The sequence below is a fragment of the Xiphophorus maculatus genome, chromosome 1 (genome assembly GCF_002775205.1).
Source record: "Xiphophorus maculatus strain JP 163 A chromosome 1, X_maculatus-5.0-male, whole genome shotgun sequence".
NCBI lineage: Eukaryota > Metazoa > Chordata > Actinopteri > Cyprinodontiformes > Poeciliidae > Xiphophorus > Xiphophorus maculatus.
This window is the reverse complement of record NC_036443.1, coordinates 4,144,920-4,165,069: the sequence shown is the minus strand read 5'-3', so window position 1 is coordinate 4,165,069 and position 20,150 is coordinate 4,144,920. Positions and strand designations below refer to the sequence as shown.

The following is a 20,150-nucleotide window of genomic DNA, read 5'->3' as shown; positions in this document are numbered from 1 at the left end:
AGCTGTGCCTGAAAAAGGAACACCTTCACGAGCAGATAACACTTTTAGAACATTTAACATAACGCTTCTATTTTTTACATGATGAACTTGAATTGAGCTCTTCCTGTTATTTCAGAGACTGAAAGAAACAAACTCAGAAACTTTTCACCAAACTAAATCTGGCAACTTCTGTCTTTGTGCGTGTTTGAGTTTCTGTGTCCATATCTGGTTAAGGATGCTGTAATTACATTTATGTCTCTGTGGGGACTTGACATTGATAATGTAATGCATTTTCTTAACTTTAAACTTGACTATATCCAAAAGTGCAAAAAGTTCTTATCTATGCCTTGCAGTTCTTCTAATAAGATCATAAAATTAGCACAGTGGGTTTTTTTTCTGGTTGCATAAACTATAGAGCAACATATAGCTGCTACATTTCTCTTGCTTATGATAAACACAAATTTAGCTACTTTGACATATTTAAGGTTGCATAGAAGACAGATGGCCACTGGGTAGAAAGTAAGACAACCTCCAATACTGTAAGGTTGTTTTAAAACTCCACTTTGCAAGCAATGCCCAGCGTGCCAGTTAAACAGTCAATGCAGGTTCTACTTGAGGACTGATTAACCAGCTAATTTCAGCTCTGCTCCTAGTGAGTGGTTCCTGGTTAATGGGAGCTGAGGCACAGCAGTGAGGCACAGCAGACATCCATGATGAAATGATATGCTGCAATATATAAAATCTATATTCAATGTACTAGTGTACAACACTTAGAATTTGTTGTCTGTTCTGGCGAATTACCCTTGGAGTAATTAGCCATAAAAATGCTTTGTATTTGAAAAATGTCAAATTTGCATATTATTATTATTATTATTATTATTAAAATTATACACAAAATCATTTAGATCTTGTTAGGCATTTTTTTAAAATCCATCCATTGTATTTGGATGGATTTTAAACAAAAATCATTCCTCACATGATTTATTTTCATTCTTTGATAAATACCGAAGTATTTTTACTCCCATACTGGCGCATGGCAAATGCTGGATCTTAGTTTGTTTGTTTTTTAATCTAAGAATAAAAAAAAAAAAAAATCTTAGATGAAATGCATATTTATTTGTGATTCTTTGTAGAATTACTAGAAATACATTCTTTAAATATAAAAATGACGTGCAAAATTATTGTACTTTTTCATAATTTGCAATAAAATATATGAATTATAAATTTGTAAAATAAAATATTGTTGTTATCATGCATAATTACAAAGTGTGCTCTAATTATTTCAATAAAGTGACATTCACGGCATCTGTTTGGTCAAGATGTTTGGTTTGAATAGCCAACCAATATTAAATAACATTCGGGACGACGGTGGCCGAGGAGGTAGAAGATCATCCTGTAATCAGTGGGTTGCCGGTTCAAAAGCCGCGGCTCCGTCCGTCTCTGTCGCGGTGTCCCTGGGCTTCTCCTTGGTGGTCGTAAGGGTTTCTGACCCCGGTGTGAAGCAGCCTCGCTTCACTTTAAAGCGTTTGAGTGTCCAGGGATGAGCGAGATGAGTCAGTTGTCATTAACTGAGTTAAGCATTTTTTGATTGTGCATTTCATAAATTATGCACATAATTAAATAAATTAATTAAATAAAAGATACATTTTTATTTAATGTATCTGTCGTATATTATATATATTTAAATAGATTTGATTTTAATTAAAGCCTGGTTCTGTACACTGTGTTGGTCTCTTGCTTGTCTAACCCGCGTCAGGAAGGTTGGGATGCACAAAGTTCCTGAGCCGCATCATCCCGCGCGGCCGCTCCTGGTCGCCTCTGTGCCCCACGCGCCAGCGGAGCAGCTTGACCAGCGCCTTCCTGAGCTCCACGCTCCGCAGTCCGTACACCAGAGGGTTGATGCAGGGTGGGACCAGCAGCATGACCAGCAGGGACACGTGGAACCCCGCCGCGGTCGCCGAGGGGCCGGCAAGACAGTCCTCCCGAGACCCGGCGGACATCTCGATGACGCCGGTCAACCACAGCGCGTCCGACGTCACCTTGATGAGCAGCGGCAGCAGCTGCAGGAACAGCATCCCGCAGTAGAAGAGGACGGTCCGTCGCGCCGCGGCGTTGATCTCGTTAAACGGCACAACGGCGTTGCTGGCGTTGCGATACATCCTGAAGTATGAGAAGGCGTGTGCCAGCAGGCAGAGCAGCAGCGTGAGGGAACCGGCCACTTTTCGGAATATAGCGGGAGCGCGCGGGGAGCCCACGTGCTGCTCCATGATGTCCGGTTCGCATAGCAGCCCCACGGTGACGTCCGGGACGTTCTCCTGCCTTCCTTTACTCAGCACCAGACTCAAGCTGACGACGCCGATGGCGGCAGAGTACAACCAGATGAGGACGAGGACTTTGCTCACGCGCTCCCGGGTCACCGTCACCGTGTACTGGAGGGCGTAGCACACGAACAGGTAGCGCTCCAGTGCCATGCAGGTGATGGTGGTGAGGCTGGAGAAGATGGTGGCTCCGCCGACGACGTGCTGAAAGTAGCAGTAAAGGTTGAACGCCATGGTCTGGCGCCGCGCGAGCGAGTTGATGATCGCGGGAGCGAAGGTGACGGTCTGGAGCAGGTCGCTGAAGATCAGGCTTTTGCAGAGGATGAACCGCGGCAGATAGGAGAAGTCTCCCGACCGCTCGATGGTGTACAAAGTTAACAGGTTGGCCAATAAAGAGAAAAGAGTCAGGAAGGCAAAAACGCAAATGAGCGCGGGGACTGTCGGTCCGCGAGGAATGATGGAATGGAAAAGGTGTCCCGCTGCTACGTTGGAGTGGCACTTGGAACTGATGTCTCCCGCCTGTGAAATCAGCGTCTCAGAAACGTTTTCCATGTTCATCAAGGTAAACTCTCAAAAAACGGAGATATTCTCAGTCAGCTGTGTCCTGTGCTCTGTTTGCTCTGCATCCAGCCAACACTTTTATACTCTGATCCAGTTGCGGCGGAATGGGTGGGCATTGGGGGGTGTTGCCTGGCCAGAGTCAGCCTCCCTGGACTGGAAGCAGTTTTATTTTTTTACCTGAGCGTGGGCAGCTGGTGCTGATCAGGGCCAGCCCAAGGCATAAGCAAACTAAGCAGCTGCTTAGGGCTCCCCTCAGTGGAGCTGATTTTTTTATTTTTTTTTTAGTAACAATTTCTATGTCATTATGATAACAAAAACACCCAATTTCATTAAATACTTGTGATTTGTTTTCTTTTTATGGACAGAAAGAAAAAATAAATTGCTCTTGGGGGCCCCCTGGTGGCCATGGTAGGTCACACCTCACCGGTAATATGAGCTGCAATGTGCGGTGAGCATCCCAACCTCCAAAGCACCGGTGGAAGATGAGTTAGCAAAATAATATTGCAAAAAAGGACAGAGGAAAGAAAGAGGAAGAATAGAAAAAAGTCAAGAAAGGTAAGTTTTAATGTGTCTGGGCCCCCTCCTCCTCACCATGGACCCGGAGTCTGAACAACATGGAGGCTCTGAGAGTCATTAGTGGACTGAGGGCAGCCAGACTAGTTTATTTTTACTAAATTATTATATTTAGCTAAATATTATTGCTGAGGGGCACAAACAGGCCTTCTGACATACAGATTAAAAATAAAAATAATTTAAAAAGTTTTTTGAAAAAAACTCAAAAAGGGCACTAGGGGCATCGAGAATAAAAAGGGCAGGGGCTCGAACCCTCCCCCCCCCTTTCTGCACATGCCTGGCATATTTGATATTTGATTCCTCCACCACTGCGGTGTTTTAAATGTCAAATCTTGGACACACATCTCCCTACTGTATCTCTGGAGCTCAGCAACAGTGATTTTTGGGTTCTTCTTTACCTCTCTCACCAAGGCTCTTCTTCTTCCACGATAGCACAGAGATGCGGTCGTCCCAAACTTCTTCCATTATGGAGACCACTGTGCTCTTAGGAACCTTGAGGAAATTCTTATTTCCTCTGATATGCTGGGCTACCATGTGTATTTTATGAATGTAGGATACTTTAATATAGGATTTTAGTGCATCTGCATGTACTAGCTTTACATATTAAACAGGCAAGTCTTTCTCATGAAGGATTTTAGTGCATTTTCACAAGGAGGTATATTAAATGGATAAGACATCCTGGTGGTTTTAAAAAAGTTTTTGTCAGCCAATATTTAGAGGTGAAATCGATCTTATCCCCAGATCTTATCTACTTCAGCAAAGGTGTTTTTAAAAATCACCCCCTGTCCTGTTCTGCTGTTCCATGACAGAGTTAGCAATAGTCACCCCACTTTGCCAACACAGTGACTTTCTTGCTATATTTAGCAACATTTCAGACAAAGAAAATTGATGTTGACCAAAATCAAAATTGCCATGTCAGGCTTTTTAAAGATCTATAATTGGTGACGGACCAGAAAACTGCAGTCAGTGCAGCCCTACTTATGATGGAATACATATTCATGACATTCTCTGATTAAATAAATTTCTCTTAGGCATAATTACAATAGCTAAAAATTAAATTCATACTAAGTGAGTCTTTCTCATTTTAGAATGTGGACCAGTACTGGGCAAATGATTGTAACAGTTCTCCTGGAGAGGTTTCACATAACTTGTAAGTTTATGTAAAAATGTTTGTTTTAGCCACATCAATTCTTGTGCTCAGCAGCAAGCAACATTTCACCAACTACAGCGTAGAGCAACTCATTGACATATCATTGTAGTAGCCATGTAGCCTGATGTAAAAACATTTTACTACATAATGTCAAACATTGAGAAGTTTTAATTATTGTCATCAAACATTATTAATCATGCCGTTTTAAACCAACCCTAAAAAAAACCCTCAGAAACTTATAGAGCCAACCAAGATAATCTACTCATTTAAAGTTACAACTCAGTTGAACTGGATCGCTCAAGGTCGCCATCAAGTTGATGTTCTAGCAGCTCTACAAATCTTTTGGACAAACATTGCATTACCAAGAAACATGAAACCTTCGTCTTTTTTTCCTATATTTTTCCTCTTTCTTTTGTCCGTCTCTGGAGGATAAGTACTTTTGTGCGACATTGTTTTGAGTACTCATCTTCCTCCTGTACTTTGGAGGAGTGCACGTTGCACGGCAACTCATTCTACCGGTAAAGCGCGACCTTCCGCGGCCACCAGGGGCCCTCCAAGAGCAATTAGTGTTTTTCCTTTAGCCAGTATAAACAACGAGTTCTGCACGATCAAACATATAGCTGCCGGTGCTGGTCATAAGATTACAATATCATGAAAAAGTTGATTTAAATGAGTAATTTCATTCTAAAACTATATTCATTCATTACATACAGATTGATTTATTTCAAATGTTTAATGTTTCATTTCAGGTAGTGTATATTAACATGTATTATTGCAGGGCAATTGGTGGTCCTTGAGTGTTTGTTAAATGGTTTAAGTGGTTCTCAGACTGAAAATGTTTTCCAAATATATGTTAAAAAAACTCTTCTCCTCCCCTCCCGAAAGAGTATTTTAAACGTATTACTAATTTCATTTACCTTCAGATGTAAACACCAGTCAGGTCATGTGTAAGTCAAGAACTAAACCCACCGGACTTTGAAGCACATAAACGCACAGGGAGCTTTTGTGAGGGAGGCAACCTTTCATGTTATAGGCGGCCGCTGGACAGAGAAACCGGATATCAGCTGAGCTGGCTGGCTCCACATAATGAGCTCAGTGATGGAGACTGTCGTCGTCTCTTGATAATTCCCAGGATACAAATCCTCTCCGTGATGAGCCGAGACATCCTCCTAACCTAAACCTAACTATGGCTGAATGCTGTGATCAATCACATCTCAGATTATGTTGAACACACGCTCCACGTAATTTGAACATGTGTGAAGAAGAACCCAATCAGATCAAATCTAAAAGTTGAACTAAAATGCTCATTGTTACGGGTATTTGTAGAAGTCTTTTAATGACAACTGGAAAATTAAGTTGACTGGCTCACAAATTGTTTCATTCTTCCTATGTCACTGACAGCTTTCTGTAGTTTATATCAATTTACTCTTTTATATCTATGCTTATAGATAAATATATAATTGTCATCTGATCGAAGGTGATAAATAGCACCTTAATAATATTACACATTCTATACCGTGTTCCAAATTGTTATGCAAATTGGACTTAAGTGTCATAAAGATTATATTTGTTGTTATGCTATTAAATTTATAGATGGTATTGTGTGTCAGGACTCTTTGAATTACTATAATTAATTTCAGAGAGCTGAGTTGATTAGTTTGTCTCATGAGCTCAATTAAAGGAAATCTACTTAATAAGGATGTTCCACATTATTAAGCAGGCCACAGGTTTCAAGCAATATGGGAAAGAGAAAGGATCTGTCTGCTGATGAAAATCATCAGATAGTGTAGTGCCGTATGACAAGGTATGAAAACATTAAATATTTAACTAAAACTGAAGCGTTATCATAGTACTGTGAAGCGATTTGTGGCTGATTCAGAACAAAGATGGGTTTGTACAGATAAAGGCAGAATGAGGAAGGTTTCTGTTAGAGAAATTCATCGGATTAAGAGAGCAGCTGTTAAAATGCCCTTACAAAGCAGCAAACAGTTATTTGAAGCTGCTGGTTCCTCTGGAACCTCAAGGTGGAGGATCCTCCAGAGGCTTGCAGTGCATGAACCTACTATTGGGCCCCTAACCAGAGCAGAAACGGTGGCAGTGGGCCCAGCCGTACATGAAGATTAATTTTCAAACAGACTTGTTCACTGATTACTGCTGTGCAACCCTGGATGGTCCAGATGGACGCAGTAGTGGGTTGGTGGTGGATGGACACCACGTCCCAACATGGCTGTGATGTCAGCAAGGAGGTGGTGGAGTAATTTATTGGGCCGAAGTCATGAGGAGAGAATCATTGGTCGGCCCTTCAGAGTCCTGAAGGTGTGAAAATGACCTCAGCAAAGTAGATGGACTTTCTGACTGATCATTTTCTTTCATGGTTCAATAAGAAGAGCCGTATCTTCCGTAGCAAAATCATCTTCATGCATCATAATGAATGCTGCAATGAATACCACTGTGTCATTGGCTGCTATGAGAAACTCATGGTGTGGTCACCATCCTCCTCTGACCTCAACCCCACTGAGAACCTTTGGAGTTTCCTCAAGCAGAAGATCTGAGGGTGGAATGCAGTTCATATCAAACCAGCAGCTCTGGGAAGGTTTTCTGACATCCTGCAAAGAAATTCAAGCAGAAACTTTCCACAAACTCACAAGTTCAATGGATCAAGAATTGTGCTGTGATATCAAAGAAGGTCCTATGTTAACATGTAACTCAGTCTGTTGAGATGTTTTTGATTGAAATAGCTTTTGATTTTAGTACATATGGCCACTTAATGCTGCACATTCAAAGAATGACCATTTGCAGTTCTTTATAATCCATAAAATGTTTAGAAAATCTGCTGTGCATAATAAGTTGGAACAGTTCATTTTTATTTTTGGACACAATACTGTTCTCATGGGGAGCTTTGTTCAGTAAAATGTGATTTATACTGTAATAGTTCATGACTTGAACATTATACTGACCATCATTTGCATTGACCATTTAAGAAAATCTGAGAAAATATCACTTTCATAATAATTTGGAACACCATGTTATATAAAAAGAAATCCAATTATAATCATTGTCATTTTATAAACAGTAAAATGTTGTATTTGTAACATGTTTCAATTGTGCCTGCTGCAGGGTTATGTGCAACAGCTGACCTTTTTTGCATTGAGATGCAAATTGTGAAAAAATTATTTTTTTAATCAGCTTTAAATGGTTATAGCTATTAACAGATAGATGCAAGTTTACTGTATAAAAATTTTGCTTGTCTAATCCAAACCATCTCTGAGTAACGTAATACAAGAAGTGTTGCATCTGTCCGTCCCCAGTTTCCCTCAGTGAAGTGAAAATTAAGTTACCTTTTTTTGTTGTTGTTGTATTATTCAAAAATTTGTTTGATCGTCTTTCAGATGCATTTCTTATTAGAAACGAACTTCGTGACTGAATCAAAAATCATTCAAAAATTCAGACCGGAATCATTCAGGGCTGAAAAGTTTGTAGTGAGGTTGCTATATCCTTAGACCACCACAAGGGGCGGCATCAGCTCCGGAGCCCCCAGCAGGAGGAGAACGTTATTTAGCAGTAGTGATTATTAATCCCGTCCCCATTGAGATATATGCGTGAATAAAAACATTCCCTTCTATTTCCATGTGAAAGGTCATCTTTAAAACTCTGTGTGTGAATGCTTTCTGTTCTTTTTCCTCACAAGTTCAAGTTCAAACAATGAAAGACTGGTTCTGGTTGAGCGCTGACGAATTTCTGCAGATGACTGAGTTCAGTGGGCTCGGCATGATCGTGGGTGGTGGCTACCTGACGAACCGATGGGCCCTCCTCCTGCAGTCGGGGCCCATCCCTCCACCTTCCCCTCCTCAGCGGAACCGGAGACTGAGCTCACACTGGCGTGCTGCCCCGGCGGGACGGGGCATGTCGGAGTGTGTGGAACAGAGTGAGTTTCTGTGTGCGTAAGAGACAGGAAAGCAAAAGAAAGAAAGTTTGACTGTGTGTGTGCTTTTTTGCCCAGCTGGCTGATGCAGAGGGGTCCAACACACAGCAGAACAGGTGAGTTTTCTGGGTTTAGTTTTAGTTTCCTGTCAGTCAGATTGTTTGTTACTGTGTGATAGCCAGGAAACACAACATGAACAGACCGCTGGGAAGAGCAGGATGAGTCTGCGGCTTAGGTCTCCTTACTGTGGGCCTTCGTGAAGAGAAATCAGTTATATTCCTGGCGGGGTTAAAGTAATTACACTTCCTGGATGTTTTGAGCTTTTTCTTCAGATCATAACCAAATACAATAAAACTCCCAAGTACAGCCATAAAATTAAAGCACATAGTCAGAGAATTTTATTTGGAGTGTTTTTGCGATTCATTGATTGTGCAAAGAGAGGTTTTACCTCACTGGGCGAAATCCTGCAAGACAACAAGTGGTACATACTAATAGAATCATCTCAACAAGGAGACATATAGCTCACTATCATAAAATACGCTGTATTTTTCTGCTTCACACCTTTATAAGCATTTTTGAGTGATAGTTACTGTACAGTGCCTTGAGAAAGTTTTCACCTCTCTTTTTTTGTGTTTTGCTAAGGTACAAGCTATATTTAAATGTGTTTTTGATTAATTTGCACAAAATATTCTAGGTTGGTGAATTAAAATCATAAAAGCCAATTGATATATAAACACTGTGAAGTAAAAGCATGACAATTGGCATGTACAGTACATACATGTTCAACCCTTATAGGTATGAAGCTATTAGGTATGAAGCTTGTAAAACGTTCTGGTGCGACCTTCAGGAGTCACATGTTTGGTGAAATGAAGTCCACCTGTGTGCAGTCTGTCAGTAGAAAGGCTCCAGAGGCTGGAACACCACCGCTAACCAAACACTATGAACACCAAGGATCTAAATCTAAATCTCTGACGATCCCCCAAAGTACCATCAGATCCATTATCATCAAAAGCAAAGAATATGGTATCGACCACATCAAACCTGCAAAAGAATACTTGACACCCACCTTGGTTCAGTATTCTCCACAACCTGCCCGTCCAATGCATCAGCTATAAAACCATCTTCGTCATCAATTTACTGATATTTATATATATATATATATATATATATATATATATATATATATATATATATATATATATATAAACTATTTACAATAAGTAAATATTTTGCTGTAAAGCCATCTGTCTTTAAGGACAAAGTAAAGCCTGATTGTTTGTGAAACCTTAACCCTAATTGTGAAGCCCAAAATACATCAGGAATGCTTTCATTTCCTCAAAAGCACAGCTTATATCGAGTCTCCGCTTGTTCTCCTGAATACAGTAATGTGTTTCATCCACCTCCAGAAATCAAATATATCAGGCCTTTTTTTTCATTGTGAGATAATTCTCAATATGTTCAGGTGTATGAAACCTTTGAAATGTCTTTCCTGTCGCTCTGTTTGCAGCAGCAGCTGGATTATCTGCAGCTACAGCAACATTAAACATCTTCTGCTCACCTTATCACCAGAGAAACTCCCCAACATTGCCACAAGAAACAAAAAGTTCTTTGATAAGTCATCAAAAAGCAGGTGTACCGGATAATTTGAGGAACATGTTCTGCTTAAATGGGTCACTAAAAAAACACAGTGTTGGTGTTTGGTTGATGGATTCATGTTGCTGAAACAGATTCCTACCACATAAAACAGCAGTTACTTTCTTGTCTTAAAGTTATTTCAAGTCATTATATGTGCAATTAGTGTAAATTCTAAATTCTCCTTTTAATGAAAATATAATTTATTTTAATAGAATGTTATATTGTACCTTGCAACTACTCATTCGTTTCACCAACTTCTCTGGGTAGTGAGGCGTGTTTGTGTGGCTGTGCAGGGCTTAGTGCGGCTTTAATCAGCTCAGGGATCTGGTTTGTGACCCTTCCGCTCCGATCAACTCCAGCCCAGATTCCCGAAAGATTGAGAAGCGGTTCAGCTGCTCATGTGCAGGGGATGAGCAGAAAATGTTTCTTTAATATATGTAGACCACCAATTGGCTGGGTTTTGACTATATTTTCTTATGTGTTTCATAGATAACATAATGAAAGCCAAGGAAGTTTCATAAATAAAAATAGTTTCTGAAATGTTTTCATCTGCACAGCTCTGCTAAGATCCCACCTCAGTATCTCATATGTTTCAGGTCTGGGCTTTGACTGGGCCAATGTTAAATTAGGCTGAGCTTTACTTGTAGGGCAACTGGCCGCACATTTGCCTCTAGAATAAGTTGGGATATAAAGAAACTTGTTGTCAACTCGATGACTGAAATGTATCCATGCCCTGTTGTTGCGAAACTATCCCAAATCACCATCCCTCCACCACCATGCTGGACAATGGGCTTAAAGTATTTGAGCTCATATGATGGATTTTCTGCTGTTCATTTTGGCCACACCTTGTTTTAGTCTCATCTGTTCAAAAGGCATTGTTCCAAAAGTCTTGTGGTTCATTTGGGTGCAATGAACATAATTCATACCAGACAATCTTGGAAGTTGATTGTTTTTTAAATGGTTTATAAATGACTTTTCAAAGCCTCCCAGAGTGATGGGCAGTAACAGCTGCTTTTCTCAGATTATCATTGTTTTTTCTTCTTTGGCATCGTGATATTTTATTGTGTTTATTTCACATTAGCCTGGTAAAAACCAGCCTCTTGTCCCATGAGATCCAGGATTTCATTTTCAGTGCAGTGGTAACTTTTTCACACAAACAATAAACTAAAACACAGCAGAAAAAAAGCAGCACAAATGAGGAATACCAAAGAGCATCAAAAGTAACAGTAAATGTCTGTTGATGTTCCAAGTGTCTTTCAAATCTCCAGCAGTTTACTACAAGAACCTTTTTGGGTCAGACAGATGGAGAACTATCTGTGTTATGTCACCATGTCATAAGACAGATAATCAGTGAAAAGATCAATGTCCTCCACCTCCTCCCAGTTCTATTATTGCCATCTGAAGAAATGCACCACTCCCGAACAATAACAACCAATCAGAGCCAGGAGGAGGGTCTTAGTGCTGTCAGTCAAACTCAAGTACATGCTGCTAAATGTGCTAATGGCGGAGAAACAACTTAACGTTACAGGAAAACCACTTGTCTGACGTGGCTATGCTAACTAGCTTAGCATTCATGACAGGCTCTGTCATGAATGCTGTAGCGTAGCAGCAATTGAAATTGCTGGTTTCATACAAAGAGAATGCATTATAGCAAAGAATTTCTTGGTGGTGATCTTGTCTATAATCTGTCACTAAATTCTCCTCCTCCTTTCAGAACATCCCTCCTAAATACTGTATGTTAATCTGTAAAAGTTCTTCTGTGTGCTTAGAGTAGGCTTCGTGGGCGTGAGGTAGCGGAAGGAGATGTTAGATGTAGCTTTCTTTCTTTGAAGTTCCAAGGGAAATGACTGTGTACAGCTCAGTGAGAGACTAAACTCTCTCTGAAATCTTTAAATTCTCTTACATAGCCCTTCTAGGCTATATGATGCCAGCAGACATTAAGCAACCATCCCAACAGAATTATGGGATTTCCTTTGGCTCCGAGGAAGTGATCCACCGATGTGTGCAGAGGATTAGGAAGATGTTTGAAGGAAATCTTTTTCCTTGTCGGCACTTTGTCTAAACTGAAATATGTATCTAGCTGCGCTGAGTTTGGGTGGTCGACGCCCTTTTTATGTTCTCCTTTTTTGTTTCTTTCTGTTGTTTTTTCTGTAATAGTAACATGGCAAAGCTCACGGTTCACTAGCCCATCTTTGTCCGAAATGGCTTCATTTTAGACAAAGGTTTCCAAAAACTCTGAGATGAATTTCCTCTATAAGGAGGCTGGACTCTGCCTCAGATAAGTTGAGGATCTCCTTCATCCAGCAGGTGAACTTGGTTTGAAGCTGTTTCTCTACACTGAAAGATGTCGTCTTAAACCAGAAGAGTCCAAAGTGTGCTGGGGACCAATATGTGACCGTTGGAATAATTTTATTTGGCCCACAATCACAGTTCAAGAACAAATTTATGCCTCCAGCAAAGATGGTGCAGATAGGCATACATTTTTTAGGATTAAATTTATACAAAATAATATCTTATTAATTTGAAAATATTTAGTACAAAACACATTTTTTTATTTGCTATGTTTTTTTTTTAATTTTTGTTGTGTTTTTTTTTTTTTTTTTGCTGTCTTTTTAAAATCATAGTATTTTCTGTAGAAAACTTCCAGTGACTTTTGACTTAGGGTGCATTCACACCAGACCTGTTCAAGCCGCTTTCATTTGTCTAGAAGATTTGGTTTGTTTGTGGATGTGAAATCAAACTCTGATCTGGACCAAACCAAAGTATAGAACTCTGGTCTGCCTACGAACCTACGTAGGTCTCCGGTGGGTTGATGTGAACTGTGATGCGGTTTGAATGTGTATGTGATCAGCAAGCGGACGGGAAACCGCTCCAAAGGCAGGAAGTGCAGCGCATTCTGGTTAAATACAACCAAAGCAAGCTCGGTAGCTTAACACAAGCAGGAGAAATGGGTCATGGTCTTTGTATTGTGATACTTAAAAGATTTCTTAGAGAAATTCGTATTCATTTTCTGTTGTTTCACGACCCTCTTGTGGCAGGATGTAAGTTAGGTTTTGTTTTCGTTAAAATTCAGTCTGTCCAGCGTAAAACGTGACCGTGTCTTTCTTCAAGCCTGAAGTTATCTTTGTCCATAAGTAGTGTGTTATTGTACTCAAATATTGTTTGCCAGAAAATAATTAAGTTTGTCTGCTATTTATGTTTTTGTGTAATATTTAACCATGTTAAACGTGTCCAGCCTCCGTAGCAGTACGTGTTACGTAGCAATGTGTGTACTTGAGACATGCAAGATGTTCATGTGCATCTTTTTGACATTGGGACTAGCGTTTTTTTTTTTGTTTTTTTTTTGTTCGCTATTTGTCTAGCACGCCTGTGTGAGGACAGAATGGTCTTTTGCCAAAGACAAAATGTAATCTTACAATCGCTAAAGTCTTACGCTGCCCAATTTTTGTTACATGTAGTGAATAAGGAAGTTGTGCTCAGTGTCTTCTTCAGAGGTTTCCATGTCATTTCCTGAGGTTCTTGGTGCAGCAGCACCAAAGGAGAGGCGTTGAGCAGGTTTCTGAAAGGGTTTGGTTGGTTTGACACAGTGCAGTGTGAACGTGAACTGTACCAGATGAAAATGGAACAAATGTTGCAATTTTGGTCCCCAATCGAACTGAGTCTACAATTAGGCCTACGCATTCATTAAATGTGGCTGACTATAGCAAGGCTCTTCTGAGAAAGTTGTTGATTTTATTGCTGGTAATACACTGCTCAAAAAAGTAAAGGGAGCATTCAAATAACACATCCTAGATCTGAATGAAAGAAATATTCTCATTGAATACTTTGTTCTGTACAAAGTTCCATTTGCACAACAGCAGGTGACATTGATTGTCAATCAGTGTTGCTTCCTAAGTGGACAGTTTGATTTCACAGAAGTTTGATTTACTTGGAGTTATATTGTGTTGTTTAAGTGTTCCCTTTATTTTTTTGAGCAGTGTATATTGACAGCAACTTGTAGGCCCACAAAATAGAAAAACACGTGACCCGGAAAGTTAAGAGACTGTACCGCTTTATGAAAACAAATGTGCGGAACAGTTTTTCAGACCTACAATCATTTGTTCTTGTCTGGTCTGTTTTATTAAAAAATATTGCACTTTTACTTTAAAAGATAAAGAATTCACACTAAAATAATATTGCTTTCTTAATTGGAAGCGGAAAACAAAGATGACCTCTGAGTATTTTAAATTTGCAAATTTTTTAACAGTTTGGACTTCAAACAGTTTGATGCTTTCTGAATTATCCCTCTGTAGATTTCCCAAGATGTGCAACAGAAGACGAAAGCAATATGTTACTTAATGGTCTGGGTAAATGGATTAATAGCAGCTTGAAAGAGGAATTTCTTGGTTTTCCTCAATTGTGATGTTGTGGAGATGGGTAAAAACCCTTGGGACCCGTAGATCAGGGGTCTCAAACTCCAGTCCTCGAGGGCCGCAGACCTACAGTTTTTAGATGTGCCACAGGTACAAAACGCTGGAATGAAATGGCTTAATTACCTCCTCCTTGTGTAGATCAGTTCTCCCAGCCTTGCTAATGACCTAATTATTCTATTCAGCTATGGTGCAGCAGAGGCACAACTAAAAGTTGCAGGACTGCGGCCCTCGAGGACTGGAGTTTGAGACCCCTGCCGTAGATGGATGGCTGTGTTTTCTTCATATTATCGTTTACTTTCAGATGAGACTTTCTTGCTTGGAAACCCATTGTTTGCTTCAAGTGATTGTGAATGCCAGCTCTTATGTTCATCATTGAGTCCTTTTTTTTTTTTTTTTAATGGACGGTGAAAGCAGTGGTACAACATGTTGTACCATGTATTGCTCTAAATGTTTTGATCATCAATTCAATAATTGTTGTGGCTACTCTTGCATCGTAAGAAGGTCCAAAAACCATAAATGCCAGAGTAGTTTCTCAGGAGGAGGCTTTCGACTCACTCAAAGTAAAAAGCACTCGCGGAGAGTTTTTTGGTTTGAAAAAGGGTATTTTCTTTACTTACAAAAATAACAGAAATATTCTCCGAGTTGACTACATACAAAAAAATGTAAATATAAACGTTAAATTTGTGGTAGAGAAACTGTTTCACTCCTTCACCAAACAATCAGATCAGTCACAGCAGGAGGCTCTAAGCAAACCAAATAAATAAATAAACAACAATAGATCTACCACTCGCATTGTCTTGGATCTGTAACATTAATAGTTTAGCAAAAAATAAATTAATCTAATTCTTATTAGCCTCTAACAGTAATAGTTATGGATAAACACGTCTGATGCACATGTCTGTTATCACGTCTCTGGTTGTAACGTCAATTAGAGATACACGGATCGAAGTTTACTGTCCGATTTTAGACATCTGATTCCTACAAAACTTTGACCTGCTGAATTTTATTTCAGCTGATTGAGATTTTAGCTCAGAATAATTAACAGCACTCTAAACATTTGATTGATTTTAATATTTCTTTATATTCGGAGCAGAGGTGACGTCACCCAGTATCTGTAGGGCAACTGCATACCAGAATTTACCGTTAAAGGGGCAGTATGTAAAATGGACTTTTTGAGCTTTAAATCATGTTACGATGTTACTCCCTCATCAAAAACATACCGGGAGTCTTGCCTTGATTCTTTCATGCAAATTTGAGAAATCTTTTAATCTCCATGGCAACCATTCAGCTGTACAAAATGCCTGGGTAAACTGAGTGCCACCTTCGAGGCACAGCTTCTCCTCAGAGCTGCAGTTTCCAAGCTTCCAAGCAGCCACCACCTCACAGAGCGCCCCTCACCCACAACTCCCCAACTCAGCTCCTCCAGACTAGCCAGCAGTAATTAGCAAACACCTGGTGGAACTACACATCTGCTGAGCTCATTATACTACTCAGTGAAACGCTGGTAAAAATGTTGTTAAAGGGTTAATGGAGGAGCCATGTTGATGACTTCCTGAAGGCGGAGCTTCAGAAAGAGCAAGATTTTTCTTTTTAAAGAGACAGAGGCCCAATTTCAAGGTGTTAAATCAAGAAGTCAAAATTCTTTGAAGTTATATTTGATATTTATAACATTTTTGTCACAACTGAAGTTAACGTAGTTACTTGATTGTGCTACAGACTGGCACTATGTGCTGCCCCTTTAAATAACTAAGACAAAATGATCAGAGTTGGCCTTTTTCAGCAGAATTTACAATTGTCAAAAATAATTCAGTTAGCAACTGGAAATATCAATGTCTGTGTGTTGACTATATACAATGGAGAATATAGACCCTTACTTAAAATCTAAAGTTTCCAGGGAAGTGAGTCATCTCCCTGTAAAAAAAAGGGCAAACTTCCAGTATGATCTCATCTGCAGGATCTGATCCCACTTCCTGCCCAGCCTTTTTTTACCGTACCTTGACAGTTTCTTCAGTTGCAGAGTATTTTCAGTACATTCATTTGCTAATTCTGCAGACAAGCTCAGAAGAGAGAGACGCACACAGAGCCAACCTTATCGGGTTATGCTGTTCATGGATGTGGTGCCTGTGGTTTGTTTGGACTAGAGTCTTGAGATTAGCTTGCTTTGTCTGAGCCCGCTGCAGATGCCACAACTATGGCATTGAACCTTCAACTGGTTTTTGCTTCACCTTCTTGCTGAGATTGAGTGCTTGCTAAAGTTCCCAGAATGAAACCTGGTGCTCTTGTAATTTTAATGTCTTCGCACATTAAGTGTCATCTTCCATACTTTTATATATTATTCTGTCGATTAAAGGTTTAGCCTGCCTGCAGTGAAATACCACTGTCTTCAGTACATGTCCACCACTGTTTTTATGATAAGTTATTTTTTTACATTGCATATATTACACTTGTAGGCATTGTAAAAACTCGACAGTTATGACATGTATGCTGCCGATTTCGAATAACTGACTTATTTATTAAAGATGTGTGCTCAGAATAATAACTGGAGTTCAGTCAGTAAGGTCATTCATTCTGAGCAGAAGTAGGTGATGCTGCTTTTTAAGGCAACACATTTTGTACATGGTTGTGACGTCATTTAAAACAAACTGTTAAGAAGAATAGCATGCCACACTTTTTTTCATAGATCTGTCACTTGTATATAGGCGTGACATGTTCATGTTTTCTTTCTCTTCATGATGCATTTTTTGACTAATGTGTTAAAGGTGCAGTGTTATGTATTTTTCACGTACATAGTATCGTCTTATTGCACAATCAAGGAACTATGTTACCTTGAGTTGTTATAAAAATGCTGTGTATATCAAATATGACTTAAAATAAATTAAAGTAAGTAATTAATGCTTTGAAATTGGGCCTCTGTCTCTTTTAGAAACTTCTGCTCTTTTTGGCACTCTGCATTCAGGAAGTCATCACATGGCTCTTCTATTAACCCTTCCTTGAGAATTTAGTTGAAAAGTAGCTTGTACATTGAGCTCAGCACATGTGCAGTTCTGCTAATTGCTACTGGCTAGTCTGAAGGAGCTAAAGGCGTGAGTTGCAGAGGGGAGGGGCTGCTCTGTAAGGCAGAAGCTCTGAAGCTTGGAAACTGAAGGTTTGAGGAAGGCTGCGATCAATCCACCAAGGCGTTTTCCACAGCTGAATGGTTGCCATGGAGATTAAAGCATTTCTTAAACCACCATAAAAGAATCAAGGCAACACTCCAGGTGTGATTTTAATGAAGGAATAACATTATAATTAAGATCAAAAAAGTACATTTTACATGATACTGCCCCTTTAAATGTAGGGCTGGGACTTCAACGAGTTACTTTTGATTAGGTACTTACATAGATATTAAGGTGTTAAGTTTGTGAATGCACTTATTGGCTTTTTTTTTTTTTTACATACAAAAGTCCAGAACTGGAATCTTTGTATTCGCATGTAAATCTGACGCACAATCGATATCCGCAAATAACATCGATAGACGATAGAGCCGCTTCTCCTGCCCTACTGGGTTCACTTCTCTCCCATTGACTGCTGTAGTTAGGCAGCGGCAGGTATAACCTGTGTAGACAATGAATGGATGTACGGGCATTGTTGAAATACAGCTTAACCCTCAACTAAAAACTCCTAAGATTTGTTACTGCAGTGTCTTTGAATAAGACCTGAGACTCTTTGAGGTCACCTGATATATTGCTGAAACATAAAACTTCAATACAGTGAGATAATTCCATTGCTAATGTGCAGAGCTTGTGTAGACAGCTTCTCTCTCCTCCTCTGTGTTTGCTCAGTGGCACATTGAGCCTCCATGTCCCACTTTAATCGATGCCAAAGGTCACATCGCTACAGAGCAGAATGTGCTGCTTTGTTCTCGCCTATCGTTTTTTCCCCCCCCAGTTCTCTGCTTAATTGCACACCCACAACATGATGCATTGCATTTTGGAGTCCCTGCTCAAAATCCTGTGAAAGAGGTGTACGGAGCCTTGTGCCAGAAGCCCATTAAAATGCTGTCTACATCGTTTTAAACTGTGTGATTGTGAGCGTGAGTGAGAATAAAAATAGCAATAGGTATTTTGTTCCATATAACACAGTAGGAGTGTAACAGGTAAACCTTCTATGGATGCAAACTCCACTAAAAACCCACCTGTTTAGGATTGTATTTGAAACGTAATCAATTACAAATTTATTGATGGAACCTGAATTAATGTCGTGTTTTGATTGTTGATTCTATGTTGCATTGTGTTTCTGTGTTTGATATGACATAAAGCACTTTGAAATGCCTTGCTGCTGAAATGTGCTATGCAAATAAAATTTGATTGATTGATTGATTGATTGCAACAGCACATACTGCAACATACTAAGCACATGTGAACAAACATGCACCATTCTGCCAGTCTAATCAATTCATCTAACCTAGGTCATGCAATTGACCTCAACAGATTTGGTGTTTGCCAGACAGCTCAGGTGATCTGCAACAACTTTTTGTAATTATTTAATGCTTATGGCAAAAAACAGTCTAACTGTAAAGAGTAATAAGTGATGTATTTTTTGAGTCTTTAGTCTTTATTCTGTTAGTTTTGTGTAGCTGGAGGCAGCAACTATCTAACTGGCTTGCTGACATTTATAAAGAGCTGACCTTGCTTTCTGACTGGGTGTTCAGGTTAACTTTGTTTTGAGGAAAGTGAATGCAGCTTTAAGAGCAGCTGAAACAAGTTTAGCCACCTATCGGCGACAAAGAATAATTAAGCAAAATCATTTGCTTTCAGCCAGCTGTTTCTTCAACTCACCTACTTTAAGTTTCAACTGTTTGTATTTTCTGGAAAGTTACCCTCAGTTAACTGATAAAGCCGCTGGATGGTCCTAAAAATTAAGATGATGGCAAGGAGGCATTTCAGCCTCTAAGGCAGGCGTGTCAAACTCATTTTTATCTCGGGCCAAATCAAGATCACAAATGTCTTCAAAGGGCCGGTTGTGGCAGAATGTGTAGATAAAGCTACTCGGTAGCAATCTGTTAGAGAGGCAGTATTATGTAAAATTAACTTTTTTGAGCTTTACATCATGTTATACCAGGAGTGTTGCCTTGATTTTTTTTAATGCATGCTTAAGAAATCCTTAAATCTCCCATGGCAACTGTTCATCTGTGAAAAACACATGGGTGGACCTAGCTCCGCCTTCGAGGTGAAGCTCCTCCTCGGAGCTGCAGTCTGAGGAGAGCAGCCCTCCTCACAGAGCAGCCCTCCTCCACGTCTCCCCCACTTTGCTCCTTCAGACTATCCGGCAAACACGTGTGCATCCGGTGTTTGCTGATGCACAGCTCCGTCAGCTGTGCAGGTTTTCTTCCAATTAACTGCAATGTGTCACTTAACCTATCAGACGTTTGTGGAAGAGAACCAAGAAGGTTTGACCCAAGTCATACAGTTTAGAAGACAGTTATCCTTAACGCTCACCAAATGTATGTAAATATTTGAAATCAAGGAAAGTTACAAAATATCTCTAAAAAAAAAAAAATGCTCTCGGCAAGTTTTCTGGTATTTAGCAAATTGAAATAATTTAGGTAATTCTAACTGACC

At 39.8% G+C, this 20,150-nt stretch overlaps 2 protein-coding genes across 3 annotated transcripts in view; one reads left to right on the top strand and one right to left on the bottom strand.

Annotated features, from left to right (window-relative positions):
- Positions 1-1,721: 1,721 nt before the first annotated feature.
- On the bottom strand, positions 1,722-2,849 carry LOC111609853 (olfactory receptor 14I1-like). The gene has a single exon (XM_023340620.1). The coding sequence runs from the start codon at positions 2,847-2,849 to the stop codon at positions 1,722-1,724; it is 1,128 nt and encodes a 375-aa protein (XP_023196388.1).
- Positions 2,850-8,439: 5,590 nt separating this feature from the next.
- Positions 8,440-20,150, top strand: part of LOC102225728 (laminin subunit beta-2-like) — a 52,328-nt gene continuing 40,617 nt past the window's right edge. Inside the window, exons 1-2 of one of the 2 annotated variants that reach the window (XM_023332355.1) lie at positions 8,440-8,506; positions 8,582-8,619. The gene's annotated coding sequence lies outside the window, so the exon portion shown is untranslated. Of the gene's footprint in view, positions 8,620-20,150 lie in introns of both variants that reach the window. The other variant, XM_023332351.1, reaches the window with a different exon arrangement.